General features: G+C 43.1%; 1 protein-coding gene across 1 annotated transcript in view; it reads right to left on the bottom strand.

The window, feature by feature from the left end:
- MTR4 (RNA helicase, ATP-dependent, SK12/DOB1 protein) overlaps positions 1-19,248 on the bottom strand; it is a 58,200-nt gene that overhangs the window by 12,558 nt on the left and 26,394 nt on the right. Inside the window, exons 6-13 of the mRNA XM_087682890.1 lie at positions 16,157-16,267; positions 15,788-16,038; positions 13,266-13,389; positions 12,782-13,079; positions 12,515-12,669; positions 12,262-12,408; positions 11,943-12,175; positions 11,508-11,772 (exon numbers count right to left, since the gene is read on the bottom strand). Of these exons, the coding sequence (XP_087539016.1) occupies positions 11,508-11,772; positions 11,943-12,175; positions 12,262-12,408; positions 12,515-12,669; positions 12,782-13,079; positions 13,266-13,389; positions 15,788-16,038; positions 16,157-16,267 (1,584 nt within the window). The remainder of the gene's footprint in view (positions 1-11,507; positions 11,773-11,942; positions 12,176-12,261; positions 12,409-12,514; positions 12,670-12,781; positions 13,080-13,265; positions 13,390-15,787; positions 16,039-16,156; positions 16,268-19,248) is intronic.

Genomic DNA, 19,248 nt, shown 5'->3' with positions numbered 1-19,248 from the left:
TCTGTTTGCAGATTTCAGGCTGGAGATTGTGCAGACTGCAGTGGACTTTGAGGTGAACAGCAGGTTGCATCGTCGAGGTGGAGACACGCAGTCCCGCGCACTGCGCCCATGTACATATCTGCATATCTTTGTATACAGCACACTTTATACAGCAGATCTCCATCTTCCACTGTCTCTTTCTCTCTCTCTTCTATCTGCGTTCTCTCTCTCTCTCAGTCTTGGTCCCACGCTTTCGCATTGCTGCACTCTGACATGGTATCAGAGCAGTGAAGAAGGGCTAACTGAGTGAAGAACCTACCTGAAGAGGAGATTCCATCGCGACACAAGGCTGCGTTTCCAACGTTCGAGGGCGAGCGAGAGGGCTGCGCATTGGAACAAGGCTGAAGCGAGCGTGGGCGCGCGGGAAAGGAGTCCAGTTGGTGAATTTGCTACTGTTTGCTGCTGTCTGAAGAGGAAGAAGGCTGAGTTTTCAGCTTTCAAGTGCAGGTTTTACTTTTTCATCGCCTCTGGCGGGTGAAGAAAGTTCGGGACACGGAAGAAAGAGCTCTAGCAAGCTGCGTTTTCACAGTCAGAGGGGGCTGCTTTTGCGTTAGTGAAGGCATTACAGGTGAAGATGTCTACAGAGATTGACTTGGAGTTCCAGACGATCATGGATTGGAAGGTGCTTGTCTTACCGACTCTTCCCGCAGATCAAAAGCTCGATGGTGACAATTACCGCATCTGGCGTGTGATGATGTTGGCCATCCTTGAGTCTTACAATTTTGCGGAGCTTGTACAAGAGGAGATCGACCGGCCCTCGGTGAGAGATGAGTCCAAACTCTCTTCCGATGCTCGTGCGGAGTTGGCCAAGGCACAGTCTCACTGGGACAAACTGAATGCCCGGATTTGTTCTTTTCTTTTTTTGTCTTGTACTACAGCCGTGATAGCCCACATCGAGCACTTGACGGTGGCTCGGGAGATATGGCTGGAGCTTGACCAGATGTATAACCGGATGACCCTTATGAAGCGGGTTTCTTTGGAGGTGCAGATGCAGATCTTGTCCGTGAACAAGTCTTCTTCGTTGCAGGAGCACATTAACAAGCTTAGACAGCTTCAGAATGCGGGGAAGCCGATTTCCTCCGAAGACATGGCGATCACACTCTTGTCCCAATTGCCACCACGATTCGGTGCTTTTTACTCCGCCCTTATTGCTTCAAGGCGTGAGTCTACTCTTCGGTGGGAAGAGATGGTTCCTATGGTCTTGGACCAAGAGGAACAATTGAAGGGACAGGATGCTTCCAAGTCGGAAGCTTTGACAGGTCAAGCCTCTTAGAAGAAGGGGAAGGACCAAAAGAAAAAGAAGGAGGACAACAAGTCAAAGAAGAACAAGGAAAAAGAATCCACATGCCATATTTGTGGTAAGACCGGCCATTGGAAGAAGGATTGCCCCGACAAAGACAAAAAGGACACCAACAAGAAGGACACGAAGGATTCTGGAGCGGTGGCTGCACCCTCATCAGCTGCGTTTCTTCATCTAGCAGTCATTAAGGACTCTACACCGAAGGCTTCTGATGGTGCGATGATAGCTCCCCAGGCTCGAGAGTGGATCGTTGACAGCTCCCCAAGCTTATTCCAGATGGACATGGTGGTACCCATACCTCAGAGGTCTTGCATGTGCCAGGTTTGGGGTATCATCTACTTTCGGTTCATAAGATTTGTTCACTTGTGGACTTTTGGTGGAGTTTGACAGTGATTCGGTGCAAGTCCTTGATCGTGGGTCAAGGAAGGTTCTCTCATCAGGATATGAGGAGAACGGCATCTACAAATTGACGTCTTTTACCGCTCTCCCTACTCTTCTTCTTACCTCTCAGACACAGTCAGAGCTATGGCATGCTCGGTTTGGTCACCTCAACTAAGATTATCTTCGGAGGGCGTCACGTGGACAGCTTGTTCGAGGGTTGCCGGACATAGTGGTGAGCCAACAGCCATGCGTAAGCTTCGCGGCGGTCTACTTCACCGATGGAGCTTGTATCTACGGATCTTTGTGGCCCTATGAGGAACGAGTCCTTGAAAGGGAGCTTGTACTTCATGTTGATCGTGGATAACTACAGCAGGATGACATGGGCCTATTTCTTGGAGTTGAAGTCGGAGGCCTTCTCCCACTTCAAGGATTGGCTTCTCTTTGAGGAGAACCGATCGGGCCGGCGATTGAAGACCTTGCGATCCGACAAGGGTGGTGAATTTGTTTCTAATGAGTTTGCTCGTTTTTGTGCAGATAAAGGTATTCACCAAGAGTTTGCTAACACCAACACTCCTCAAGAAAATGGCATTCTTGAACGGAAGAACCGCAGTGTGATCGAGATGGCGTGCACCATGATGGAGCACCGACAAACACCTCAGTTTCTGTGGGCCGAGGCTGTGGCTACTGCAGTCCACATCCTTAATCGATCCCCCACTTTGGCCGTTGATACTCATTCCATAGAGTAGACACCACTGTCGGACCGCACCTTATAAAGGCGCTCCAGCAATAACCACATGTAAGCAAAGCAAGTTGAAGAAGGCTTCTTCAACTCCAATGTGCTATGCTCACGATACACCGCAAGCACCTTTACCTTTACCATGAAGAATGTGACAATTGATGTAGCTTTGCGGACCACCCTCTTCACCCACTTGAGCTTTCCAATGTCCTCCATGAGCAAGTCCAAACAATGACTTACACATGGAGTCCACACAATCGTAGGGAACTCAAACTCAAGCAAACCATGACAATTCGATGCATTGTCGGTAACAACTTGCACCACATTTGAGGGACCCACCTACAACCACAATTTACAAATTACAAGTATACTTATTACTTAATACTAACAATACTTGGAAATTGGAGGTTAGAGAGAGAAAGAGTCTAGAGAGAGTTGAAACTCGAGCCTTGCGGCTTTGGGGAAAAGAGAGAATCGAGATAGATCATAGATACTAGAGAGAAATTAATTATTAGAATAGGGAGATAGATAGTTATGCATATGCCATTATCCATAAATCAAATTTCAATTATGAATCATGATATTATCATAATGAAAGAAAGTAAAACAAATTTAAAAGGCAAATTGCAATGTATATCTCAATGATAGCTTATTGAATGTGGCACTAGATGAATGGGCCCATCGTTTTTCTTCCCCTCTTACCGGTATCTACGGCCTGCAAAAAGTAAGTACCGAGTGGATGTGAGACGAGTATGTTGATGATGCCACATTTCTTACGATCACTCCATCCGTCAGTGAAAATGGAGCAACCATATTTTATCCATGTGGCCCGAATAGGATCAAGGGCTCTATCAATCCTCTCCTTCTCTTCATTAATCTTTTTCGTCCTCATGTCATTGTATGTAACACCAGTCCATCCTTTACATGGACCCACATTGGCAATGGCTTTTACCATATTCTTCCATTGCTCTTGCTTTAGAACATTGAATGCAAGATTGCACTCAATCACCATGTGTGCGATTTCAATGTCCGCAAGTCGTTATCTTTCTCTAAGAAAGGCAACCGATCCGCGTACATGACCAGGAGCTTGAGAGAGAGAGGATTGTCTCTCCGGTACCGCATGAGCCTCCATTCTTTGTTTTTTTACCGGAGCCGGATGCAGATGTGGACTCCCCACTACCAATGGTAGAGGCCTCTCCCGCATCGATTGAAGATACACCCACATTGGATGCTTCCTTGTTAGTAGGCATAGGAGTTGGTGCCGATAAGTCACTTCCTCCTCCTCTTGTGGATCCCCCTCTCATCATCTTGGCGAAAATCTCCTCCACAATGTTTTGACGGATCTCCTTGCATGGAGCAACTTGCCTCCCTGTCTTGGAAAGATGTTGGAGAAGTCGAGTTGCACTACTTGTATAGCACTTCCCGCAATACTCCCATGTCCAATGGTGGGAGTTGGACTTCTTTGTGTCCCTCTCCACATGGATCGCATGTAAATTGAAGGCCTCGTGCTTCTCACGAGTCATGGTGCTGATGACAGATAAAGAGGTCCGAGAGAGAGAGAGAGAGAGAGAGAGAGAGAGAGAGAGAGAGAGAGATGCTTGAGTCTCAACTCTTGAAACTTGAAAGTTGAGTCTTGAAAGTTGAAAGGGAGAGAAACTCGAGAGGCCCAAGGGTTGGGGTAAAGTTGAAAGAGTAAGAGTGAGAGAGAGGGGATGGGAGATAAGAATGGCAAATGCTTTGATAGGGTGCGGGATAGAGGGGATGGGAGATGAGATTTGAGAATGGAAATGCTTTGATAGGGTGCGGGAAAGAGTGGATGGGAGGTGAGATTCAAGAATGACAAATCACAAGTCCATTCAAGAATCAAGATCCAAGAGAGAAAGATGAGAATGGTAAGTCACAAGTGCTTGTTGAATTGGTGCGGAAGCATGGAGGAGAGGAGCACCTTTTGTAGATGAGAGAAGGGTCAAAGTTCAAACAATCAAAGAGGGGTCAACAGTCAAAGAGAGGGCTACCAGCTAGAAGGAATCCAAACAGGGATGGGGAGGGAAGTGCATGGCTGGAAAAGGGGGTGGGCTGAGGTATCCAAGGCTTCCCACCCCCCAAAAAGTGCCACGTAGGTAGGCAAAGTAAAAGCGGGGGCGCACGAAACGTGTGACGCAGGACGCAAGACGCACAAGCGACGTGGCCTAAACAGGCGCAAAAAAACGTACAAATTCGTAGGGATACGTATCGTATGGTGCCGTACGAATCATACTTTATGAATCTGTCCGTACGACGTACGAAGGCAACTATGCTTCAAACAGGTAAGGACATCAAGTCCTTTCTAGCTCATATGGCCTAATCTCTTGTGCCACAACTCCAAAGGACAGCCAATTTCAGCAACTGCAAGAAACTTGCCATTCAAAGCTTACAGTGCAGATAATACAAAGTGCCCTTCTTGGTTCCTTTAGCAATTAGCATGGAATCCTTTTTCAATTTTCACAAACCACCACCAAACAGTGTAGTGTAACCATGCAAGTCAAGCTGACCAACAGATAGTAAACTCTTCTTGATGCAAGGCACATATTTGACATCCTTCAACACAAGCTCTTGCCCATTATCCAAGGACAAGTGTACCATGCCAATCCCATCAATACTGCAAGCATGGTTGTTTCCAAGATATACTTTTCGATAACTGCCTGCATTGAACATAGCGAAACATTTCAAGCAAGGAGTTACATGGAAACAGACACCAGAGTCTACAATCCAAGTCTGAGTGACACCGTCATCAACTGACAAAAGTGCATCAATCACATCAGCCTTGATAATCTACATATCTTGCATGTGACATACAAGGGCATCATAATCTACTACACATAGTACATCAACCTCTACATCCGAGAGCTCCTCTATGACTACCTTGGAGGCCACGTTGGCCTTTTCCTTGCCTTTGGCTACCTCAGATACATCTGTCTTATCCTCTTTATTCTTTTTGTCTCCTGTATTTTTCTTTCTCTCTTGTTCCTTCTTGTAATACCTACAATCAGGCTTCTTGTGGCCCTTCCGACCACACTGATAGCAGGTAATATCGCTCTTTTCCTTTCCTTTGCTCTTGCTTCTGCTTCTCTGTCCAGCATTTGCATTTTTCTTTTCAGCCCTGCCTCTTACATTGTAAGCTGAGTTGCTACCTTCTCCACTTAATTTATGTCTAATTTCTTCATTCAAGATTGAATCCCTCACACCATCATATGAGAGATTGGGGTTATTACTCAGAGAAACCACCAAGGTCTCCTAGGAATTAGGCAGTGTCATGATAAAAAAGATCGCCCTCAACTTATCATCAAAATCCAAATTAGCATCCATAAGCTGATTTAAAATACCAGTAAATGCACTCAAGTGCTCTGCTATAGGCTTAGACTCATCCAGCCGCATATTCACCAACTTGCGCATTAAATGCACCTGATTAACAAGTGTGGTGATCTCATAGGTAGTTTTCAACTTCTCCCATATTGCATAACCGGTATCTAAGCCCTTAATGTCTGTCAAAATGTCATCAATGACACCCATCTTTATATAAGCCACAGCCTTTTTGTTGACTCTAGCCCGATTTGGATCAGACATTTGTGTGGGTTTATCTTCTTGCAAAGCATCCTCACAATCTTTTAAGAACAGTATGCCCTGCATACGGTCATTCCAAAGGTCAAAGCCCCAACCATCAAACCGTTTGACTTCCATCAAACTCTTAATGTCGGAACTGGAAGAAGTTGCTGCCATTTTTATCACAAGCACAAGTGTAAATGCACTGAATTGCAAGAGCACAAGTTGAACCAGCAAACACACTGCTCTTCTTGCCCAACAAGAAATAAACCTCTACTGCTTTTACATAAACCAGCCACCACACGAGCAAATACTGCAGAAATTTACCAAAAATCTGCACAAAATCCCAAATTTACCCGTGCGCCTGCCCGCTCAACCCCGCTACCCAGTCGCGAGCATTGGCCCACATCTCCTATTGCCTGCTGGACTTGGCACTAGTCATCAGCTAGTCGCAGCTTTCACCTGGGCCTGCTCGTTGGATGTCAGCCATGTGCACCTTCCTCCATCGCCTGCAACCCTGGCACTGGACGTCAACCATCAGCCATCATCCGTCAAACTTGTCCAGCAATCCGTCTGGTTGCGAGTACTGTTCACTCCCCGTTGGTCCCAGTCTTGTGACTAATGCTTGTGGTCTCAAGAAGCGTGCACAACCTGTGCTCCGATACCAATTGTTGAGAGTGTGCTACAGCAGGAGGAGTGTACAGGTGAGTGGGAGCGACTAAGAGAGAGTACGATCTAATTTGGGTGTACCAACAATGTGTTGGTACACAAAGAATAAAATGTATTTATACTTAGGGCACGTAAAGTTGCATTCACCTATACAACATAATAATACACGAGTACGATATAGGGAGGTGAATAAAGGGCCTTTACACCCCAACAGTTTCTCAACAACTTCTTGTAAACTAGCATATATTGAGCCATCTCCATGAGAGATCTATTTTTCCTCTTAGCCACACCATTTTATTGAGGCATATAAGATGCAGTGCACTGATGAAAAATCTTCCTCTCAACCATGAATTCTTTCAATATAAACACACATGGGACTATAGTTAGATTCAGACGCATATGATATAACATACTAATGTCTTGTATGTAAACGTATAAAAAGCCATTTCATACCTAGACATTTTTTGGGTTTTTTAAAGACCACTTATAACTGTCCAAGCTGCCACTTTTGCCTAGCAAAGTTTTTTCTTGCAGTTTTTTCATTTTCTCGTGCAAATTACCTATATGTGAAGCCTGTGAAACCAACATTCCTTCCATGGAGAGATGGCAATAACCTAATTATAATTTAAATACAACAAGCAATAATTAATAAAATGCTAAAACACAAACATGTACTAATCAATCTTGGATATTGGACACCCTATTGGCCCCAAAACTAGCACCTCTTTCAATATTTCTTTATCTTTAATTGCAATTGAATTCGAATACAATGGGATTCCTTCAATCCCCTTCACAATCCAAAAGCCCCTTACTGTCAATAATGACCACCAAGTCTTCAAATTGATTTGCCCCCTCATTTGCTTAGCGAATTGGCCTTCAATAACTCCTTGGGAGATGAAATTTACCCCAAATTTGAATGTTGGCTTCCCGAGGTTGCTGTCAAACCCCAATTTCTGCTATAAATTAGGGTTACAACAACGAAAAATACAATTTCCTTGCCTCCAAGGATTAGAATATTGAGATCTATGAAGGAAGGCTTGGAAATGATTGGAGAATGAGAGAGAATGCTGAATAGAGAGAAATTTCAGATGAAAATGGAAGAAATCGGCTGCTGCCCTTTCTAGACAGCCATGAAAGTTGACTCCATTGATGGAACACACCGAATATGATGTTTATTTGGCTGAAACAACCCTCCAACTGCTATCACCTATTGCTTTAGTATCTTCAAGGCACGTCACTAAGTCCAAGAGGGTCTCTTGCTGGCTGGAAATGGCCTGTCAATTGTTGTAGCAGCCATGGCAGCCTTCTCTCTGTCTCTCTCAACTTGCACAAGGCAGAAATGACCCTCTCTCTCTCCCCCCAACCTCAACAACGTCTTTCCCACTTGCATGGGCAAGTTTTGCCGAGTGGCAATCTTCTAATCCTATTTTCCAACATCATCTGCATTATTAAATTAATGTTCAGCCTTAAATTTTAAATAATTAATTTAATAATTATTTTAGTACCCAACAAATTAGTCTAGCCAACCAACAATTAAATTGGCTAGGCCAACTTATCTCCCAAGTATTCTTGAGTCTTCTTTAGCCCTCGAATTGGCATTAAGTACCATTAAATGCCAAATCCCTAGTGTCACCAACAGCTGACACTTATGGCTAATAAAATGTCTTAGACCAATTTCTAGCACCAGATACCACCTAGTATCTATGCAATATTACTTAAGTCAACTTTTACCTTTGACATCCATTGATTTTCTAAGGTCCTTGGTTCATAGATATTAAATAATCTCAATGCACTTGACATGTGCAACACATATTTAGACATTTGATTAAATAATCCAAATGTTAAGTAACGCAAAAAAATTTCACGTACTCGTGATAGCCTGCATGCTCAAGCCTAGGTCTACTTGTATGGACCAACAAGATCAATAATCAGCTTGTGCACTATGCAGAACCAGAGCAGCATGTGCAAAAAATTCAGATTCTTGACCCTTGATCCTTCCATCTCTTGAATTGTCTAGAGTACAGAGTACTATGATGTATTATGCATCATGACATTTTGTGATCTTAGTGGCCTCATTATAATTTATGAGCCATGAGTCATGACATTTTGCTATCTTAGTAGGCTGATTATAATCTCAAAATTCATAGTCCCCTTGTAAAATTTCGAAGTCTTTTATGCTTGTTTTTTGAAGTTAAGCTTCGTTGAAATGTTTACGATTAATATTAAGGTTCAACTTATCATTATTATATTTTTCTAGTTCTTTATGGAAAAAAAATTAGAGCAATGTATGATTCAAGCTAGGGGTTTGAATCATACTTCAACCATACTATCATACCCATACATGTATGGAACTATGAAACGTATGTCATCAACTATGCATGAGACTACACACATCACTATGCACAAGTTGTAAATTTTAATATGTACACATAACTCCATTCTTAGGAAAAGAGGCACAATGCATTTTCCCCAAACACAACTCTCAAATATATTGTTGACCGGTGCCTTCAGTGGAAAGCTTATGATCATCTTTGTTGCCATGAGAGTCAAAGAAGAGACTGCCTTGCCTTTTTTATTAGAGTTAAACTAATATGATGTTTTCCCTTTCCCTTTATAGCTGGCTGCAAATGCTTGATTATCCATGAAGATGCTCGAGTGGTTTGCCCGAGACAGGACTTCTTGCAATAGAAAAGGGACCGACTCCTCAAAAGAATATAAATATTGCCAATAAATGAAGAGTTGTGGCAAAGCTTTGAAATGACTCCAGAAATTTGATCGTGACACAAGAGATGCATCAGGAATAATCTCATCAATATTTGCAAGTTCTTCTTTGAGATCCTTGATGTGAGCAATGTATGCATCAACAAAGTCACCCTCACTCATGTGCTCAATCTCAAGCTACTTACACAAATAGACAAGATGTGCCTCATTATGCATCTAATGGAGAGAAGCAAACTTCTCCCATGCTTGTTTGGCTGTTGTGGGAGACACAAGATTTGGAACTGATGATCCACTAGTGACAATGGATGTCCTAGATGCTTCTGCATTTCTTTCAACCACTAACCCTGCTAGCGTAACCTCAACGCCTAAAAGATAAACCCACAACTGCTTTGCAACAAATACATGTCTCACCATATCTGCCCACTACAGCGAGTTGGTTTCATCCAACTTACATCTTTCATAAGTCATTTTGAGTTGACATTGCTCGTATATAACTAATAGTTCCAACCAACTGCTATCCAGACTCCAAAGAACTTATGCAAATGCAGCACAAAAGAAATGCGAGGAACTCAAAAGCTTAAAACTTTCAGCTGAACAAACGAAGTTGGCTCCAAATATTAAAGTGGATGCTAACAATGTGATGCAAAAGTTGAAACTTGAAACTAGTTCCAATGTTCCCTAATGTCACACAGGATAATGAATTAGGCCTCAATGTTGATGAATTCCAATGAAATTTGCAAAAGCCCCAGAAAGATATTGAAGCAATTTCAAAGACTTCTAGCTCAAACTTTAAAATCCCCAAATTTTTGGTGGAGTTTGAGGTCTTCAGCAAAAAAATCAAGTGTTGGGATGAAATTGCCACGAGAATCCACATCAATGTCAAAAAGCCCCAAATTTGGGATGCTAGTCTGACTTTTGAGAGACATCTTACTGCACAACAGAGGTCAACTTCAGTTGACAGGGGGAACAGAGGTGCTGGAATCACTGCAGTAGCTGATGAGCAGCTAGAGAACAAGCCGGAAGCAATCAACTGAGAGTAGTGTGAGGTAAAGATAGTGCAGCTGGCAGGGAGGTGGCAAACTGCTGGTACTGCAGGTGGTGCAGAGGACAGGTGGCAGGTAACTCCAGCTGGCACAAGTGGTGCACAAGGCAGGTGACGGGCAGCTGCAGTTGGCACAGGCGAAAGGCAAGCAGCAGCAGAGTGGCAGCACTGGGCAGGGGCAGCACTGCCTGGATGACAAGCTGAACTGCTGAGCATCCTGGTCACAGCTGGGCAGCAACTGAGTTGCTGGAAACTGCTGTTGCTGATGCAGAGAGGTCACAAGTTGTTGTCCTAGTGGAAGCAGATGCAGTTGAAGGCAGCTCTTTGGCAAAGGTGGCCAGCCTGAGACAGCAGCCAACTGAAGCAAACCTGAGGCAGCTGAAAAGAGTGAGAGGAGAGAAGGCCAAACCCAAAGCATCGGAGGCGGGTAGCAGCTATGAGAATGGATGCTCTAAAACCACTGTTGGGTCAAGTTCAACTGAACATACACACACATACACTCACAGTGAACAGTGAACAGCAAGAGAGGAGAGATTGCTGGAAGGAGACATCCACTAGTGTGAGAATGATGGAAATGACAGTAAAATCCCTAAGGTACTTGTACCACACCCAAAGTGGGTGTTCACATGGACAAAAAGACCCTTCTCTAGCTAGAAGATAAAAAGTGCCCGTGGATAAGGGAGCGTTCACACCAAAACAATGGAGGAACACAATAAGTGTCACAGATGCATGAGGCAGTGCTTGGAGATCCCTAAAGCACTACTTGTGGACCTGCTCAGATACGTAGACAATATCGGGTGCTTGTATAGGGTTTGGGTATCCATCCCTTTTTTATTTTGTTCCTGCATTACCCTGAAGTCCTATTGTACTCTCTTTCTACCTCTTGAGTAATATAATCAGCAACTCTTTTCTTTTAAAACGATTGTGAAGCAAAACACTTGTATCAAGTTGTTGCTATCTGATTAGTACTTCTTAGAATTACATCAAAATTGTTGTGCTTCTGAGACTTCGAGCATCATATATAACATTTAAAAGGATACCTTGCACTCCACTTGCACCTTTCCAACCCTTCTTGCCATTTCACGTAGTTGTGAATGGAGTGTTGCCAAATCTTCTCTCAGTTTATTGCTGGATTTTACTTTTTCTTGCCAAACAAAGCATGACATCAATGCAACAACCTGCTCAATTGAAGCATCTTTCAGTATACCCTTGAATATTAACTCTGAGATGACAAGTTCATCAGCACTGGAAATTTCACATGCCACTTTTCCTTTCAGCTCTACAACATCATCTGCTGTAGCATACCTGAAAATGTAGAAAACCCTCTTAGAGAGATGGCTAAATTCTTTTCTTACAGCAGCCTTTAGATCATATCCCCAGCATTCAGTTTACTTACTGATTGTTGTTTTATGAGTCAAAACCTTGAGATCATCAGATATAAACAGAACTGGAAGCAAATGTGTTAGCTTCCTTACCCCAAACGTCGCAGAACTCTTCTCCTATGCTTCAATTCATCTTTGAATACAAGATTTGAAGCAGCACGGACCTCATGGCGTGCAGCTCGAATTAAACTCGTAATCTGTTCCTTTTTATGAAAAGCCCTGAGCTTCTCAGGAAGAGTTGAAGATGATGCAAGGGTATGATTATTGAGTAGTCCTTCTACAGCTTCAACCCTTCGTAATGCTTTCCTATAGTCACTACTGTCTACCTGCAAACGAAAGTCATACAAAGAGCGTGTGAAAAGGAACTACCATAAAAGCTTGCATGCCTACATCCCTATAGAATAACACTTACATGCATGTCATCTTCAGGGTCCAACATCTGCAGTCCTTCCGGAAAGCGGCGTAATATTTCAGTAACCTTATTCAAAGCAGACTCGCGGGTATCAAGTGGACGGAGGTCTTTTGGTATATGAATTCGAACAGCACTCAGGCTTTCTATCTAGTGGCAAGAAAGATGCTCAAAAATAGATTAAGTACTTGCTCAGAATTTACTGAAGACAATACTAAAAATGCTAAAACTTTCCAGTTGCTGATTAAGCTTATACCTGAGACAGGGGTAAAGATGCAACTAAAGGTTCTCCTGGGGAATCCAAAGGTACAGGTCGTACAGTCTGCTTTCTGCTCTCCCCTTTATTTGGCAGGCAGTTTGCCAAAACATCAACCATATATCCCGCTTGCACTGCTTTCACCCTGAGACTGTCTGTTATGAAAAACCTCTACAAATATTAATGAAAGTTTAACCTGCAATCAGGAAAAAGTAAAACATTTGTAACTTCACAAATTCATCAAATAGGTCAAAAACCCTTACCCACCATCAATAGCCTCTAATGAGGAGTTCTGAAGCTTTTCAAAATTGATGATTACTCCCCATACACTTGGCTCTTGTGGTAACAAGAATACTTCTTCATTTTCATGCATGTTTGAGATGAGTATGCGTGCAATTCTTCCAGGTTGTAAAAATGGCAGACTGTGCTGAGGAGTAAATACGACTCTTCTAATCTCACTTCGTAGCTTTCTGCTTTGTTCCAGCAAAGAGAAATAGCTCTTAACCAGGTCTTCATCTTCAACAGAAATCGCTTCTCTATCACTTTCCAAATCTGAGACTTGTTTCTGCCAAAACAAGAAGAGATCACACCAGATCTTTAGAACTTTCAAGCTTACAACGCTATACGGTCAAGTCGACACTTAAAAGCCTCAAAGCTGACAGTTTTCCAGGAATTCCGATACATGTTTTCTAGGACTGATAGAATACAGAGAAAACAATATCAGGACTTGGCATGGTATATGACATCAAACCTGTAGTTGTGGGAGTGCACGATCACATTGAAACTGGTAAAAAGAATTGCGCAGAAGGGCTTCTGGATCACTATCTTCACAGCGCATCTGGTTTAGTAACATGTTGTAGCTCAGATGGAAAGCACTACAGACAAAAAAACTCATCATCAAAAAAAAAGCCCATCCCAAAGAAACAAGGCTACTTGAAATCCTCCTTTGGCAAAAAAGTTTACTAGCCACCTGAAAATTTAATTTTTTCCCTTTCCATTTCAGTTTCATTTGCATCTCTCTATTTCTCAATTTGCCAAAACTCTACAGTTATATACCAAAAGTTTTCTAGAAACTCCAAAAATTTGCTGTTTCTGATTCCCTGTCCATTTGCCCTCCTATTCCTATTCCCATTTTTGTTTCCTCAGTTTGCATAACACAATAGTTTTCGCACCAAGTTCTTGAACCGGCTTCAGAGGAAAATAGATAGAAATTGAAAGCAACCAAATCATCCTCTCAGTTGTCTTCTTCCCTGGTAAAGTACCCTCAGCTCCAGATATTGCTACATAAATTAGCAGAAAACTCAAGACTCTCATTGGGGAGAAAAAGTGTTATGCAGCAAAGGAGTTTCGTGAAGCAAGCTTTAAGCAGTCTGAACTTAACCAACTACTGTGTGTGTGCATGCATGCCCTATTTGCGTGGACCCTGCTACATTTCCTACCTTCAACAATGGGTCATTGAGATATATGTATGTTTAGTGGCATAGATAAGCCTGTTCCTCCTCATTTGACCTGGCGTACAAAAGCAGGAAGGGAATATTCAATATTTGTTTAAGTTCAAATGGAAATCATTTTGTTTAAGTTCAAATGGAAATCATTTGGAGGAACATGTATAGCAAGTTTGGACATCTCTATTCTTATATCTCCCAATTAGCATCCTTGTTGGTTTCAACTTTCATGACAAGAAATTCCTCCATCTGCAATAGCCCCAACATGGCATCTCATACTTTCAGTGAGTACAAAATAAGTTCATCTAGCAGATTCCTCAAGTTCAATATTGACACACAGCTCTCATATTCTGTATTAACAGAAAACCAGTCTATTCATCCATGATTTCATCATGCCTCCATTTTCAGCATCAACATGGCATCGCATACTTTAGTGAATGCAAAATAAGCTACTCTAGTAGACACACCAAGTCCAGTATTGACACACAGCTCTCGTATTCTGCATCAACAGAAAATAAGTCTATTCATCCATGATTTCATCGTACCTCCATTTTCTTCAAATCAATTGAAAACTTGCACTTCCCCGAACAGTTTTAAACTGGGCATCCCGCTTCCAGATCCCCACATGTACTGCCATTCAAAGGAGTTGTTTGCATATGCTTTGATTATCAATTTCATGTTGCAAAGAAATTGCTGTCTACATGCAACTGTTCCTGTTGTCAGCTTCAAGCAGCAATATGTGAATGGCCTACCCCATACAGAACCAAATGGGTAGACTTGCCTTCCTAATCCACTGTGATGACACCCCTTCAGCAAGGACGCCTCAAGCTATGACATCATTGGCCAAAATGCCACCAATCCATAAGGGAAAAATAAATTTTCATCATAACAAATGAGATGAATCTCACTGCAGTTTATCACATTGTATCCAGAGTTTTCCTTATGGGGCTTGTCCCATGCATGTCAAACAGAAGCATCAAAATGGTCTCAATCTCCAAACTTCTAAGTAACAACCATCGATGAACTAATTGTATAGTTTCTTTCTTTTGTGAACAATGCCCTTCTAATACAATCTTTTAGCTTACTTGAATGAGTTTTCTGATTGGTCTAGACTCTGTAGTTTGTGGCTAGTTCTCTATAGTACCAGCTGTTGCTTCACATTCGCTTCACAGATTGTATCACTAGTTAACTTCAACTGATATGGAGTTGCAGGATCTGCATAGTATGAAGCCGGTCAGGTAGGATGCTTTTAAAATTTATAGACTTTGGCACCAATGATTGGCAGCTGGGCTGGACCACTCTTACCATCTCTGGTCACTGCCCTGGCCTGGAGGATCACAATGGCCCCAGTGCAAAACACGCAGTGGAGCACACTCAGTGCAAAAATCAGATGGCATTTCAGGAGGGTACAGCGGGGGGGCTGGTTAAACTTTAACTTTGAGATCATAGGTGATAGACTGCTAATAATTATCAGAGCTCATCAGGCATACATATGCAATTTGTCCAAGCTTTTTCTGAAAATTGTACAACACAAAGGACACATGAAACAAGCAGAAACTCATGAGATGCCTATTGTAATTATTCATCTGGCTTCCTTTTGCGAGGTAGGATCATCAATGTCTCAGCTTGCTCCAAAATATCAGATCCAGAGCAGCTCTAGAATTTGCATAGCACAGGTTCCAAGTTCCCTCAGCTAACAAATTGCTGTCACTTTTACATTCATTTACACACCTTCAAAACACGATCCACATTTCTGTTTATATAACTGCCGCTTGATAAAATAAGAACAACAAGACTAGCAAGTATATAGACAATTTCTAAACCATACCTATTTAATGGATCTGGTGATCCTTTGATCATCATCTTGGCAACAGCTGGCTCAAGTTTTTCGTCCAGCATCAGAATACATATGCCGCGGTCATCCAGCCCTCTGCGTCCAGCACGGCCACTCATTTGAATGTACTCTCCACTAGTAATCCAGCGAAACTTATCACCATCAAACTTCCGAACATTTGTGAAGACTACTGTCTTTGCAGGCATGTTCAAACCAATGCTGAATGTCTCTGTTGCAAACAGACACTACAAAGAAAGTTCAAACATTAGATCTATCCTCCACATAAAAATCTAAACATAAACAAATACCTGTTCAAAACAAGATTTCCAGGAAACAAAACATAAGGGCTCAGAATCAACTTACCTTAATGAGTCCTTCTTGAAACAGAATCTCTATCACTTCTTTCAATATAGGAAGCAGCCCAGAATGATGAACACCTATCCCTCGCTTTAGCAATGGTAAAAGATGGCCAACCTAACCAAAAGACATCAGATGGTTAACAAACTGGAGAATGAAAAACAAAACCAAAAAGATTCACCAACTTCAAGAGTGATGAGGTATGAAAATATACTGCAAAGTGTGTGCACTTCCATGCATCAATAGAGTATAGTATCTATAAATAGACCCCCATTCAGCCTTGTTCTGTCTGTGCAGGTTTCTCACTCCACATGCAGATTTTAGCCATCAACCTCCTCCCACATGGCTGTCCAGCCCTCGAGTTTTGAGTTTTGCATTTAGAGTTTGAGTTTTGCCCTCTCTGTCTGTGTCTGTGTCTGTCTCTTTGTGTTTCTATCGCGGTCGTACACTCTGTGTGTCCTCAGTGTAAACCCTAGCAGTTTTCTTCACATGGTATCAGAGACAGTGCTCTTGTAAAGAGTATCCTACGGATATTGTGGAGAGCCAGTCTTTGTGCGAGGCACACAATACGACTCGTAACCAAATCACAATGTTCCAGACACCTTCTTCTCCAGTTCCTATGATGTCTTATCAAGCTTCTCCATCATTGGAGGCCCTAAGACGGCATTATGGACTCGGCAAGGAGGACGACACTCCACCTTCACCAGATTTCACTAACATGACGACAGAGAAGGACTTTGAGGAGTACTATTGCAACAAGTACGGTGATATTTACACCCCTCCTACCAGTTTTGTTACCACATCCGGACCAGTTGGTGAAGCTGGCCACCTCTCCGATCATGGAGGACATACGGCATTCGGAACATCTGGTGATCCATCTTCATCATCTCAGCCAAGTCCAATGTCAGGTTTGTACAATTCTTTTGTATTGCATGAATCAAAACCCTCGCCTATTTCTTCTTTTGAGCTACAGGATCCGGATGGCTTTGCATATGTGAACTTCAATAGAGAGGGCTCACGAAGCAGACGAAATTCGAGTACATCTACAGCTTTTGTTTCATTTAAGCATATCACACACACTTCTCACTTTCCTCCCATCCCACCCTCTTCTATATCACACCTTAATCACCTCTCATCATCTTTCCAAAACCTTGGATTACACTCCACATCTGCATCACACACCCTAAGGGTTGGATCTTCCATCTCCGCTCCTAGCACCTTTTCCTTCTCCACCCCATTCTCTACCTCTTTGCACCATGGTACTTCGTTAGGGGGAATGCTACCCTTTGACACAATGCCTCTCACCTTTCAGCAAATGAGCACACCCATAACTCCTGGGTCAACTGTGATGGGCATTCCCCTCACTATCCCCAGCTTCACATCTCACATGACCACTCATACGCAGGGGTTTCCATCCTCAGCTTATGGTACGTCTTCACACTCTCCTTGGGTTACACCTACGTAGGGATTCCCATCTTCTGCTCCCCGTGTCCCCATCCCACCTCATTGGGTTCCTCATGTGGCTACCATGCCCATGCCTAGTCAGCCCATTCCTGCCTATGGATCCACCTTGCACACTACCTACATGCCTGGTGGGCACTTTGGGGCCCATTCCCAAGTGTACTCCACTCCCCCATCCTACCCCCACTACACTTTTTTACACTACATCTCCGAGCACTACCTATCCTATTGCAACGGCCAAGAATGCCTTCACGGATAAGACACGTTTTAACGGGTCAAGTTTCACCACTTGGTCTAATTTCATATAAGTGCTTGAGTCTCAGGGTCTTTGGGACCTCGTCATTAGTCTAGAGCCTATGCCAGACCCTCGACTAGCTCACCCTGATTACATTCGTCAATGGAGAGCCCGCAATGCCACAGCCAATGTTGAGCTGATGTAGGGATTGCTTCTTGAGTTTCACTCTCAGTTGCCGCACTTTCCGCTCGCGTCACGGCGTTGGAGTCACCTTTTCAGCCGCTATGTGGCTCATGATCGTACTCAGCGCATCAATCTCGACTTTAAGCTTCAAGAGTTCTCTATTAAGAAAGGAGATGATCTGAAAGTCAAGCTGGCTGAATATAGGCAGTTACTTGCCAAGTTCGCCACTATTGGCTCTCCAAAGTCAGATGATGATCAGGTTACATTCTTCTTGAATAAGTTTCCCGAAAAGTACTTCAATTTCATTCAACAAATCATCTCCCAACCTCGATTGCCAACCTTCTATGAGTTTGAGTGCCAATTATTGCGTTACGCGAGGCTGCATGATTAAGTCCACAAGAAATCCTCATCACAACCTTATTCAAAGCAGAGAGGGTTGGTTGCCTTTTCTTCGGGAGGGAAAACCCCCAATGGCAAGAACTCGCAAGATGCGAAGGCAAGCCAATCAAAGGGTGACTCCTCTTCCTCTGATGGAACCAAAGAATCTAGACCTATCTAACAACAACTCCCTAAGAAAAACCAGTTTTCCACACACTGCCAGAGAGCAGGCCATGTGGAAGAGGAGTACGCTTCCAAACCCAAGGTCTTCTACCTAAAAAAGCCTCTGCAGACCGCTGCAACTGCACAATCCAGTGGGGCTACACCTTCCCTTCCTGCTTCATCTACTCCTTCAGCACCCGTTGATGCTGCTGGCCATGTGGCTCGAGTATAGCCTCAGCAACCCATCTCTTTCACTACTCCTGAGGGACTGGTTGATTGGTCTACAGGTTCCGATCCCGTTACACTTCATGCATCTATCTCACCTTCCTCCCCACCTCGTCCGTTGGCAGAGCCCTGATACTAGACGTACGCGATCATAGCCACCTTCTTAGACTAGCATGTCTCTAGGTCCTTTCGAATACCCTAGGTCAATCTAGCATTCATTTTTCGCACTCTTAGAGACGGGCCCATAAGATTCATTGTCCTTAGCTTTTCCATTCTTTTGACTTCCGTTGCGTTTACTCACACACATACACATTCATTGCATTTATTTTGAGTTAGATTTTCTTTCTGTTCTGTTTTGCTTTGGAGCATCTCACCACTAACCTCTATGTTTGCAGATTCTCATCTCTTTTGCAAGGTTTTGTCTTTCAATGTAGAGCTAACTTGCAGATTGCTT

Source organism: Lygodium microphyllum, chromosome 8 (genome assembly GCF_053477565.2).
Source record: "Lygodium microphyllum isolate KBCC chromosome 8, Lygodium_microphyllum_v1.1.10, whole genome shotgun sequence".
Classification (NCBI taxonomy): Eukaryota; Viridiplantae; Streptophyta; class Polypodiopsida; order Schizaeales; family Lygodiaceae; genus Lygodium; species Lygodium microphyllum.
The sequence above is the reverse complement of the archived record's forward strand: the minus strand, read 5'-3'. Positions and strand labels throughout refer to the sequence as shown.